At 49.3% G+C, this 12307-nt stretch overlaps 1 protein-coding gene across 13 annotated transcripts in view; it reads right to left on the reverse strand.

Annotated features, from left to right (window-relative positions):
- PRPF40B (pre-mRNA processing factor 40 homolog B) overlaps positions 1-12307 on the reverse strand; it is a 75845-nt gene that overhangs the window by 11940 nt on the left and 51598 nt on the right. For 5 of the 13 annotated variants that reach the window (XM_032294276.1, XM_032294328.1, XM_032294301.1 and 2 more), the window contains exons 1-7: positions 10392-10565; positions 3340-3420; positions 2104-2247; positions 1734-1799; positions 685-712; positions 426-451; positions 184-294 (exon numbers count right to left, since the gene is read on the reverse strand). In XM_032294276.1, coding sequence (XP_032150167.1) covers positions 184-294; positions 426-451; positions 685-712; positions 1734-1799; positions 2104-2247; positions 3340-3420; positions 10392-10394 — 459 coding nt within the window. In that variant the 5' untranslated portion in view covers positions 10395-10565. Of the gene's footprint in view, positions 1-183; positions 295-425; positions 452-684; positions 713-1733; positions 1800-2103; positions 2248-3339; positions 3421-10145; positions 10164-10391; positions 10566-11208; positions 11305-12307 lie in introns of those variants that run through there. The other 8 variants (XM_032294312.1, XM_032294304.1, XM_032294282.1 and 5 more) reach the window with 7 other exon arrangements.

Consider the following 12307-nt stretch of genomic DNA (forward strand, 5'->3'; position numbering starts at 1 on the left):
CTCAAACTGGGAAAGGTGGACTTCTTGAGATCCTATGGAGATATTTCCAGGGAGGGTGGGGAGTGGTCAGGGACCTTGGGATCAGAGGAGCCATCATGAGTATGGTTAGAGACTAAAGGAAGGCCAAGGACTTGGAAGGGTCAGGGCAGCTGAAAGGAAGGGCCAGAAAGCCCAGCTCAGGACCTCTGCCTTGGACTTGAGCACGCTGGGCTTCTCCCACACGGACTGCTTGTCGTCAGCATTGTAGTAGTAGATGCGCCCATCTGGGGCCACATGCTCACTCCATAGGGCCCTCTGGCAGGGGAGGGGGCACAGAATGGTGGTCAAGGCCCCTTTTCCAAAGCCTCTCCTCACCCCAAAGATTTAACCATCAGTCCCCCACTCTCAGGCTTTCTCCCAGAGGCCCCTGAGCTAGAAGAACTCACCGGAGGGCCTGTCCCAGCCACAGCAGCTAGAAAAAAAAAAAGCCACAGGATACATACTAAGTCCTTGCCCTAACCTCCATCTTATCCCCTTATTCCTCCCTTATTCCATCCCCAGTAAATATTCCCCTGGTCCCATCAAAATCCCAGGCTCCCTGGCATCCCAACAGGCATGATCCAGGGTGGCTCCAGTCCACGGTCCCCTCTCCCCTATGCCCCCCAACCTCCGAGCCTGGGGGGAGCAGGCCCCCAGAAGACTCACAGCTGGCGGTGTCCGCACCCGGAGCCGTCTGCCGAAGAAAGAGGAGGGGGAAGGGTTGGGGCCAAGCCCAGTGGCCCCCAGGACCCAGGCCGTGGGGGATAGAGAAGCAGGCCAGGCCAGAATCCATGTGTCCTGCTGCTAGAGATCTCTGCTCCCTAACAGGCTTCCCCCACCCTTCAGGGCCATGGCTCTAGGATCCCAGGGGAGAATCACATAGCAGCTCCATTCTTCATTCTCCTCAAGTAAGAGTATTTGGTTCATTCCTTCACAGTAGATGCCAAATTCTATATCCTACCCAGACTCTGCTACACTGAGCAAAAGCATAACAAGGCACAGCAAGATCCCCAGGTGCTACTGACTCTTCTGGGAACAAAGAGGATGTGAAGAACTGTATTCATGTGTCCGCAGTGTGTGGCTCTGTGAGGATAAGAGTGCTCCTTAAGGGAACTGGACATGGCATGAGAGTAACAAGAGAATGTATATGCCTTTGGGGCTCAGCGCGATGGCTCACGCCTGTAATCCCAGCACTTTGGGAGGCTGAGGTGGGCAGATCACCTGAGGTCAGAAGTTCGAGAGCAGTCTGGCCAACATGGTGAAACCCTGTCTCTAAAAAAAAAGATAAAGAAAGAAAGAAAGAAAGAAAGAAAGAAAGGAAAGAAAGGAAAGAAAGAAAGAAAGAAAGAATATGCCTTTGTGATAAGTGGGAAACTGGAAGAGCTAAGTATATGGCTGGCAAGGAGGATTCTTTTTCTTTTTCCTTTTTTTTTTTTTTTTTTTTTTTTAAGACGGGGTTTCACAATGTTGGTCAGGCTGGTCTTGAACTCCTGACCTCAGGTGATTTGCCCACCTTGGCCTCCAAAGTGCTTGGATTACAGGCGCGAGCCACCACGCCCAGCTGGCAAGGAGGATTCGAGTGTGAGGAGTGCTGCTGGGGACCTGGGTGGATGCGATGAGAAGAGGGAAAGAATGGAGGTCATATCCCTGTATTTCAAGTCAGACTCACGGGACTGCAGAGCAGAGCCTGCTACCTGCTGGTCCCTAGTGCTTACCGCTGCGGTGACGGGCACCGCTGGCATCAGCATTCCTGGCATCATCGGAGGAACCATTCCTGGTATCTATGGATACAAAGAAGACAGAAGCCAACCACCAAGGTAAGGGGGCTGGCACAGAAGGGACAGGGTACCTCAAAGGGTCCTAAGAGACCTCATTGGAGCTATGACCCTCACTTGGGCACTTCCTCAGGCAATCCCGATTCTGGCCTCTCACTTTGCCTGAGAGTTGCCTCAGCAGACAAATCCACATGAGTCTGGCCCAAAGCTCCTTTCCTTCCCCAGTTTCTGAGGCCCAGGTGCTGACTCTTATCTCCACCCCCAGCTAAACTGACAGGGTTTTCTGAGACCCCAGGGGAGGAGAGATTACCTGTGTGAGTGGTGGTGGCGCCCCCATTGGTGGAAGCATTGGGGGCAGGATGCCAGGTGGCATGGGGGGGATGGCTGGTGGTCTCTGACTCAAGGGGGGTAGCCCCATTGGAGGAAAGGGTGGGGGGATCCCTGGAGGGGGCATCTGGAAATGAGGAAAGGAAAAGATACTGAGCAGGGAAGACATTGCCTTGTCAGAGGCAGAGAGGACCTGTCAGAAAATATCCACCGCCTTCCACAGCCTCCCTCCTGGACCCTCCACCCTGGCTCTGAGGCAATTCCAAGGCTTTAGTTTGAAAAGCACAAGGCCTGAAACTGCCTCCCTCTTCACCACTGAGAAAAACTGATAACTGGGGTCTAACAGGCGAACACACATCTTTTTTTTTTTTTTTTTGAGACGGAGTCTTGCTCTGTCACCAGGCTGGAGCGCAGTGACCCAGTCTCAGCTCACCACTGTAACCTCCACCTCCCGGGTTCAAGTGATCCTTCCACCTCAGCCTCCTGAGTAGCTGGGACTACAGGTGAGTGCCAGCACACCCGGCTAATTTTTGTATTTTTAGTAGAGACAGGGTTTCACCATATTGGCCAGGATGGTCTAGATCTCTTGACCTCGTGATCCGCCCGCCTCAGCCTCCCAAAGTGCTGGGATTACAGGCGTGAGCCACCACGCCCGGCCCAACAGCTTCTTAATTATAATGGGAAAGAAAAGGGAGAAGGGAAGTTTAACAGCACCAGACTGAGACTGGAAGGCTCCATCTCTTCAGCAATTCTCCCCAAAAGAGGCCTCTCAGATGAAGGGGCAGAAGGCATGTATCCAGGTACCCAAATACCCCAGCCCCCTGCCTCCCATCCCTTTGTTTCCAACTCATAAGCACCAATACCATTCCAGCCTGAATTCTGTGGCATATTTAAAGAGCATAGGTAAGGAGTAGTGAAAGAGACAGAGAGTCCCACCCTGCCCTCACATTAATGGGGTCCTTTCCCTTCCACTTCTCCTACCTCCAGCCCCAGTGTGTCCTAAGGTCAAAAAGACAAAGGGGGAATTGTCAATGTTATGTACTGAGAGCTTCACAACAGCTCTCCCCACCCCAATGCCCAAGTAAAACCATCCCTCTTCCAAGGGCAGCAAAAGGGGCATTACATAAAAACTGTGCTGGTGATGCAGCAGTGGCTAGGGGCTGGGGAGTCGGGGGTGCAGGCTGGAAAAGCCAAGCCCAGGGAAAGACATAAAACTTACGAAGGGTGGTGGCATCATGGGGGGCCCCGGTGGGAAGGGGGCAGGCGCTGCTGGGGGCCGGGGACCAGAATCGGGAACCGACTGTTGAGGGAGAGAAAAGTCATAGGACCCAGGATGGGCAGAGGTGGGCTTTTTGCAGGAGGGAAGCAGAAGTGATGAGGATGAAAAAGGAGCACAAAGTTCAGACGGAGGGTCTTCAAGCCCGATTTCCAGCCCACCCCAAGCTCTGAGCCCTTAGTAGGTTTGCTCTCTCTTATGCCAGCTCAGACCCAGATGGCTGAGCCCCTTTAATGTCATCTTTATTTTGAAAGTTTCCATTTTGCCAAAGCAACAAAAAACATGGAAGAGACTTCACTACAGGCACAGTATGGCTCTATCCAAGCCTTCTAATCCATTCTGCCTGTGGGCAAGGATATGCCTCTTTCAAATTAAGTTAGAGGTCTCTTTTATTCCCAAAGTATCCAGGGAGGGTGTTGCCTCTTTTCTGGTTCCCCTACCTTAATTACCCCAGTTACAGAGATTCAATCCAAAGCTCTCTCAACACAAATAGTTGCTAGTCCTTTAAAATGCTTGTCTCCCTAATTCTCATCTCTTCATGACCAGATTCCTTCCCTAACTGACCTCATCCTTAGCCACCTACTTTCTTTGATGTCTTCCACTTCCAATTGCCAACTTCATCTCTGGCTCTACCTTCATCCCCTTTTTGGTGGCCGTCCTGTCTGCACCCCAACCTTTAGTTCTCAGCTTAAGTATCACTTATTTATTACTTCCTAACTCTATGTAAAGTAGTTCCTTCCTATTTCTCTATCTGATCCCCTTTTTAGTTTCCTCATATATGTAATTTTGCAGTTATTATGTTTGCCTGGATATGTTTCCCCCAACAAGAGTGTAATAACATGCCATCGGCTGGGCACGATGGCTCACACATATAATCCCAGCACTTTGGGAGGCCGAGGCAGGTGGATCACCTGAGGTCGGGATTTTAAGATCAGCCTGGCCAACGTGGTGAAACTCCATCTCTACTAAAAATACAAAAATTTGCTGGGCATGGTGGCGCATGCCTGTAGTCCCAGCTACTTGGGAGGCTGAGGCAGGAGAATCACTTGAACCCAGGAGGCAGAGATTGCAGTAAGCCACGATCACATCACTGAACTCCAGCCTGGGCAACAGAGCAAGATTCTGTCTCAAAAAAAAAAAAAAAATTCCATGAAGACAGGGATCGTATCTGATTTGTTGGAAGCTGGATTCCTGGTACCTACCACAGTGTCTGGCACATAATAGGTATTCGGCAAATACCGAATGAATGAAGAACAAACAAAGGAACAGATCTCTATAGAGAACCTTCTAATTCTAAAAATTCATTTTATAGGTATAGCCCCACATGGCCAAAATGCTGTATGTCTAAGGTTTTCATTTCAGTATTATTTGTAAAAACAGAAGATTGGAATCAGCCTAAATCTTCACCAGTAAGGAGCTATGAAATTATATATACATACAAAATGCAATACTATACAGTTATAAACAAGAATGGAAAAGCTTATTTTCTCAGTATGATCTCTAAGATACATTAACAAGTGGAAAAAAAATCGAGGTGGAGAAAATTTTGATCATTTGTCTTTTTTTTTTTTTTTCCGAGAGAAAGGAAGAAAAAGAATTAAAAAAAAAAAAAAGAAAAAGAATACAGGAAAGGAAGAAAGAGGAAGAGGAAGAGGGAGAGAGAACAGGGGTGTTGCTTTATTGCCCGGGCTAGAATGCAGTCTAAAACTGGGTATGCCTGTAATTGTGTTTAATAATAGAGACATAAAAAAAAATGAGGGAATAAAATAATTAACAAGCAGCCAACCAATATTTCATTTAAACCTGTAAATACGTGTGATGTAGTACTGATAAGAGTGTATATTTTGTGTATTTAAAGTGGAGAGTTCTATGAATGTTAATTAAGTCTACTTGTTCCAGATCTGAGTTCAAGTCCTGGATATCGATGTTAACATTCTGTCTCATTGATCTATCTAATATTGATGTTGAAGTCTCCCGCTATTATTGTGTGGGGGTCCAAGTCTCTTTGTAAGTCTTTTGATCATTTGTATAAAAAATCAGAGACAAAAGATGACACACAAGAAATGGTAGAGAGGGACAGAGGTACAGGGGAGACTTTTCCCTGTATGCCTTTTTGTATCTTTTGAATATGCAGCCATATGACTATATTGCCTATTCAAAAAATCAAACAAAAAAAAACCCCAAACTCACTGTAAGTGAACCAAGGCTTGTAGATGCAGCTAAAGGGCCAGCCCTTCTGCCTCATTGCCTGAAAGTTACGGGGTGATAGGGAGGAACTCTAGGGAAAGGTGGTATCTGGCTGAAGAGAAGCCACCTCACTGCTGCCAATTTCCCCCCTGCTGAGAATGTTCAGCATTTAAAAATGCCTTCTCATGTCTACCTTTAAAATATCTGTTTCTGGCCTGGTGCAGTGGCTCATGCCTGTAATCCCAGCATTTTGGGAGGTTGAGGTGGGTGAATCACCTGAGGTCAGGAGTTTGAGACCAACCTGGCCAACATGGTGAAACCTCGTCTCTACTAAAAATACAAAAATTAGCCAGGTGTGGTGGTGCACGCCTGTAGTCTCAGCTACTGGGGAGGTTGAGGCACGAGAATCGCTTGAACCTGGAAGGCGGAGGTTGCATGGAGCTGAAATTGCACCATTGCACTCCAGCCTGAGTGATAGAGTGAGATTCTGTCTCAAAAAAAATAAAAATAAAAAATAATCTGTCCTCCATCTTGTCCTAAGAAGAAAAGGGTATGAGCTAAACTACTCCAACATGACTCACCTTTTCTAAGTGTTCAACTGCTTTAGATCTGCATTCAGACCTGTTCTTGCCCCCAACACTCTCCTCAGCATGGGAAGTCAGAAACTAATCAATAGAGGAAGAAATGCAATTTTCTGTGTCACACTTTCCCATCTCAAACTGCCTCAGGGGCCTCTCTAACCTCCCAGATAACCATCTTTGGGTCCTACCAGGCTCCAGGGGAACCCATCTCAGAGACTGGCACCACACCATCCATTCAGCTATCTAAATGGAAACCTATGAGTCACTCTCCACAACTCCGTCTTCCTTGCCAATAAATCACCGAGTCCTGTTAACTTTACCTCCTCAAGATTTCTTGAATCTATCCATTTCTCTCCATTTCCTTTTCCACCACCCACCACCACCCATCTCATCCAAGCCACCACCTTTTTTCATCTAATTGCAGTGGCCTCCCAACTGTTTTCCCCACATTCACTCCAATCTGCAGCTATAACAAGCTCTTCAAAGGCTTCCCCCTGCTCTTAGGATAAACAGTAAACCCCCTGCCCAGTGAGGCTATGAGAGGGTCTGCTACCCAGCTACCTTGCCAGCCTCCCCATGCTGAGCTCCTGAATCTGGGCTCAAACCCTACTCATCTTCACTGAGCTCTGCCACCTCAGGCCTCCACCTTTGCCTGAGAAAACTGGGCTGGCCCTGCCAATCCTACATACCTTGCCTGCATACACTTCACATCCACCTATCATTTCTTCAGGAAAGCCTTTCCCAACTCCCTGAACTAGTCAGAGCCCTCTTTTATGTTTGTACAACACCATGTACCTTCTCCTTCAGCAATTATCCATTAGAATTTGTTATTTGTATAATCCTGATTATATTATTATTCTGTTTGGCATGAATAAAGAACAAATGCTGCCAATTAAATTATAATATCCCATCAATTTTAAGATGCATTCTGGCTTGACAAATGTTCCAATATGAGTCTCAGAATTAATGAAATATAATATCTGTGGCCCCTATTAGACTGAAAACACTGAAGGGCAGGGAATTCATCTGTTTTTGCTCACCTCATATCCAGTTCCCATTGTTTTCCTTACCACCCTCTATGGGTACAAAGTAGGTACTAATAAATGTTTGTTAACTTAATGACTAAATGGTCTTTGCAAGTCGTACAAAACAGTAGGGGCCACTGGTAAGTTAGGCCTAGTAGTTAGTTATTCAGGGAACACAGAATGTCAGAATTGGAGGAGACCCTGGCAGCCACCCAATGAATCCCCCTTTTTTAGGGAATAATCTGTCCAAGAGGCCACAGCTGGTTAGAGACAAAACCAGAACTGGATCCAATCTGCCCTCTGGCTCTCCTCCCTTAAAAGCAAAGCTCCTACCACAGGAAGCAGGTCTATTTGCAATCTAGCATATCCCCTGCAACCTAAGTGGTTAAATCACCAACTACCCAATATTTTCCTGAGAACTTATGGGGTTCCCGATTGCCTACCCTACAAAATCTCTCATCTAACAGTCAAAGCCTTGCAATGAAGGCTTCCCTCCTCCTCTTTGCACAGAATTGTTAGATTACCCTCAGGTGAAACACATTTCTTTTATTCTACAGTCTCATGCTTTGTTCAAGATGATCTATATTCACCTCCTTCAGGTTACCCTTATGACTATCCCACACACATACACACACTCCTACCTGTGTCCCTTCAGTATAAATGATGCACTACTTTGCAGAGTGACATGCTACTCTGTGAATATTCGCCGGGTGTTTCATGTGGGACTGCCTGTCTCCCACTCATGTGGGGATTTCCCTACATTCAGGGATTGAGTTTTCTCCTTTTATACCTCCCCCAAGTGTTTAATCAGGGCCCTGCTCCCAAAGTGCTGTGATAAAATGCAGTCTCATCTCTAACCTTATTAAACTTTTGCATTCTGGAATATCCTAAAATGCATTTTGAAAACAGTGTGTACACATGCATATGTACATCTGTATAAATTCTTTGCATATAGGCTATGACAGAGAGAGGTAGCTTGGCAGGGGTCTTTGTGGCTTGGAGAAAGGAAGCTGGAATAAAATGTTGGCATGGGAAAACCTAATAAAGTTAACTGTATACAGTCATCTTCAACTTGGGATGAAGACCTCTGGCTAGGATTCAGACACTGGCCTGCTCTGGACTGTTCCCCACAGAGGACAGAACAATGAAATAAACGTAAACTACTATGGAACTTCCAAAGCCTTTCCTTCCCTGAGCTCCCCGTGTTGTATCCCTGCCCCTCTCCTACCTGCTGCAATGCCATAAAACTTTGGGTCTTATTTCATTTCTGGGTGAGAAATATGAAGAAATAACTAGTGAGAAGGAAGGATACAGAAATGAGTGCTGAAAGAGACACAGATCCTGTGTCTTCCCTGGAACAAAAATACATTTGTGGGCTGAGAGATGATGAAGAGACACTTGATCATCATCTGATCATCATGTTCACCTGGGCCAGTGAGGGGCCACCCCTTTCCCACCACCAAAGATGCAATCAGTTCTTCTGAGTCTCTGTACATTTAAGGGGCATCTCAGAACTGAGCACTCAGAAGAACAAAAGGAGAAAAGAACAAGAATGGACAGGCAGAAGGAAAAGAACAGAGGAAATGATAACAGCTAATAGCTAATATTTACTGAACACTTATTATGAGCCAGATACTGTGCCACTCATTTAATCCTGGCAACCATCTTAGAGTTTATTATTCCTACTTTACAGACAAAGAAACTGAGGTTCAGAGATCAAGTAAGTTGGCCAAGGTTCCAAGAGATTAAATGGGAGAGGCAAGTTTGGAATCCAAGCAGTTTAACCCCAAAGCCTGTGCTTTCAACCAGTTCACAAAGCTGCCTCCCAGCAAGGATGATGGCGCCACAGATGATACTCCTTACACTCAGATACATTTCCTTTATATATATTTTTTTAACCCCACTCCTCATACAATCCAGAAATCCTCAAAGAGCCAAGTGTTCCCAAGGTCTGCTTGGCCTGACTCACTCCCACTCCCTGAAGGGATATGTGTTGGATGACGAAGGCTGGGAGGCACATCTCTCAAAAAGGGGTAGCCATCATCAAAAAAGAAAAAGCTGAGAGACCAGCTGGTTTCCCCGTGATCTACCTGCGGCCCTTTTCTTCAGCTGCCCTAAACAGCACCTGTCCTGCCTCCCTTTCAAAGACTATCCTAGTTTTCAACTTTCTTGGACCAGCCCTACTCTTCCTCTTGCTCCCCAAAGATCTGCCTTACTAGAAAGTATCTTCCTGTTGCTTCTTTCTGATCCTACCATCTCATCACTCTCCCTCTGAAGAAGCGAATGTTACTTTTGTTCTCCATCATTGTGGAGTTAGGTCTCAACCTCCTCCTCAGAGTTCTTCCATCCCTCTAAAAGGATACGGCTAGCCCGCCCCAGCCTGGCAGGTTGTCTACCATCCCCCAACACTCGTGGGGATTTCTCCAGCCCCAGCCCAAGGCCTCGCCTCCATCTTCATCCTTCTTTCCTTTGCTTCCCTACCAAACTCATTCTCCTAAACTTCCTCCTCAAAAACCCCTTCATTTAGACCCTGGAAGAGATCTGGAATTTAATTTTCATGCATTTCCTTTTTTAAAAAAATCGATGTGAAATCTGAGGCCCAAAGAAAGGTAGTGACTTGCCCAAGGTCACACAGAGTCGTTACAGTTTGTTGGTGGCCCAGCCAGGGCTGGGAGCCTCTTTCCTCAGAGGTCCCCTGTTCGCCTCAAGAGACAAGCGCTTGCGAATGCAGGGAGGTGAAGCAAGGAGTCCCCAAGTGGTCTGAGAGCACCCAGGCTTCCAAAGAGAATGGGCGCTGGGGCTGGGGGAGGGGCATGTCGCACGCCAAATATCCCAGGAGGGGAAACTGGTCCCCACCTGTCCCCAGGTCCCGCGGCCCCCTCATCTCTGCCCTCTCTCTCCTTTCCTTATCTTTCTCCGCGAACCCACCCCCATTTCTCCCCTTTCCACTCCTTACCCCGTCCCGCCACTCTCGCCCCTTTCGCCCCCGGCCAGGCTCCATCATGGCCTCCCCCGCCCCCTCGCCCCCCGTCCCCCCCCCCCCTTCCCCCCCCCGGCCCTCTTCCCCCCCCCCTGGCCCCCCCCCCCCCCCCCGGGGGCCCAGCTACCCCCGGTGGCCTCCCCGCCCCCTCGGCCCCGGCCTGGGCCGCAGGGGGCGCTGTGGGACCGCCCCGGCCCCTCCACCCCGGCGCGGGGATGTTACCATGCCAGAGCCTCCGAGCAGCTGGGCCGGCTCAGCCCACCCGCCAGTAAGAGCTGCTCTGATTGGCCGGGCCGCAGCCGGGAGGGCGGGGCCGGCGGGGGTCGCACCCCTTCGTGGCCGGGGCTCCGGTGGCTCCCGCCGGCAAGCGGGGCCCCCACCGGCCCGGTGTGTTCGAGCCCGGCCCCGCCCCTCCGGCGCGGAGAACCAGGCCCCGCCTCCGCGCCGCCGGGTCCCAGGTCCGCCCCCCGGGGGGCGGGGCGCGCCTGCTCCCTCCTCTGACTGACGGTCCGGAGTCTTTGCCGCTCCCAGCGGTCGGCGTCCTAGCTTCACCGACTCTGGCGCTCCAGGAGACCAAGCGTTCACGCCGTGTGTAGGGTGCCTTTGCGCTGCACAGCGAATTTAATTCTCTTACAGCACTTTTAAGTTAATTAACTCAAGAACTATTTGTTGAGCACCTGTGAGATGGCAGGGACTGTCTCAGGCACTGGGCATACAGCAACTTGAAAAAAAGAAAAAAAAGCAGACAAATCCCCGAAATTCCTCCCCTCGTAGGGCGTACACGTGCTTCTCGCGTAACCCTGAAGTTCACATTTGGGAGCTAGCTCCCACCGAGCGCTGAACTCATGAAAGCAGGGCCCACTCTTTGACAGAAGTTAAAAATGTTAGGTACTTGCTGTGCTGTGCGGCTGAGGAAACCGTAGCCTGGAGATCTGCATTGAATGACCGGCCCCACGAACGCGGGTGCCCAAAGGCGCTGACCGCCGGCCTGCATAGCCCTGCAAAAGGCACTTCCTGTTCCCTTCATTCCCCCCCTCACCTGAGCCAGGACTCACGTGGTTCCGTTCTGAGATCCAAAGAACTCGGGAGAGGTAGAAAAACCCGACACGAAGTAGTCCCGAGTTAGAGGTGACACCTGGGAGGAAAAGGAAGTGGGATTCACCCTTGTGGGCTGCTGTAGAGAGAAACTGCTTTGTGGTTTAATCACAACGATATCCACATGGTCTCAAGTGAAAGCCCAGTTTTGCGGATTTTTTTCCCCTCTTTTCTTTTGAGACAGAGTCTCGCCCTGTCGCCCAGCCTAGGATGCAATGGCACGATCTCAGCTCACTGCAACTTCCACCTCCCGCATTCAAGCAATTCTCCTGCCTCAGCCTCCGGTTAATTTAGTATTTTAGTAGAGACTGGGGTTTTACTACATAGGCCAGGCTGGTCTCAAACTCCTGACCTCGTGATCCCTAAGTACTGGGATTGCAGGCGTGAGCCACCGCTCCCGGCCTTCTTCCCTTCTTATCTGAGGCAGTGTTTTGATCTGTCAGTGCAGTGGCACAATCACGGCTCACTGCATCCTCAGCCTCCTGGTCTCAACCTGTTCTCCCTCCGCCTCCGAGTAGCTGGGACTGCATGCGTGTGCCACCAAGCCCAGCTGATTTTGTAATTTTTTGGAGACGAGGTCTCCCTACACTGCCCGGGCTGGTTCCTGTTTTTCAAATTGGGTTTTGTTTGTTGTTGTTGTTGTTGTTGTTGTTGTTGTTGTTGGCGGGTGGGTGGGGAGCCAGCGAGCAACCCGCAGCGGTCGCCGTGGCGAGAGGTGGAAACAGAGGGGGCGGGCGGGAGGTGGGAGGGGGACGGACCCCTGCCACCTTCCGACTGCTCCCACCTTCCCCCGGGAGCTGCTGCGACGCCTGCACAGCTGGGGCGATTTTCACACTATTATTGAGATCTCTAAGTATGGCAGAAGTGGTCCAGAGGTTCCATGAACTTTTACGAATTGCATTTTTATTTTTTGTACCGTTTTTCTTTTCTTCAGTGAAATATCTCTTAGAACATGTACACACATAAAGAATCAAATAATTGGCCCCGCACGGTGGCTCACGCCTGTAATCCCAGCACTTTGGGGGGGCCAAGGCAGGCAGATC

The sequence above is a fragment of the Sapajus apella genome, unplaced genomic scaffold (genome assembly GCF_009761245.1).
Source record: "Sapajus apella isolate SASKATOON/1434 unplaced genomic scaffold, GSC_monkey_1.0 scaffold2, whole genome shotgun sequence".
NCBI lineage: Eukaryota > Metazoa > Chordata > Mammalia > Primates > Cebidae > Sapajus > Sapajus apella.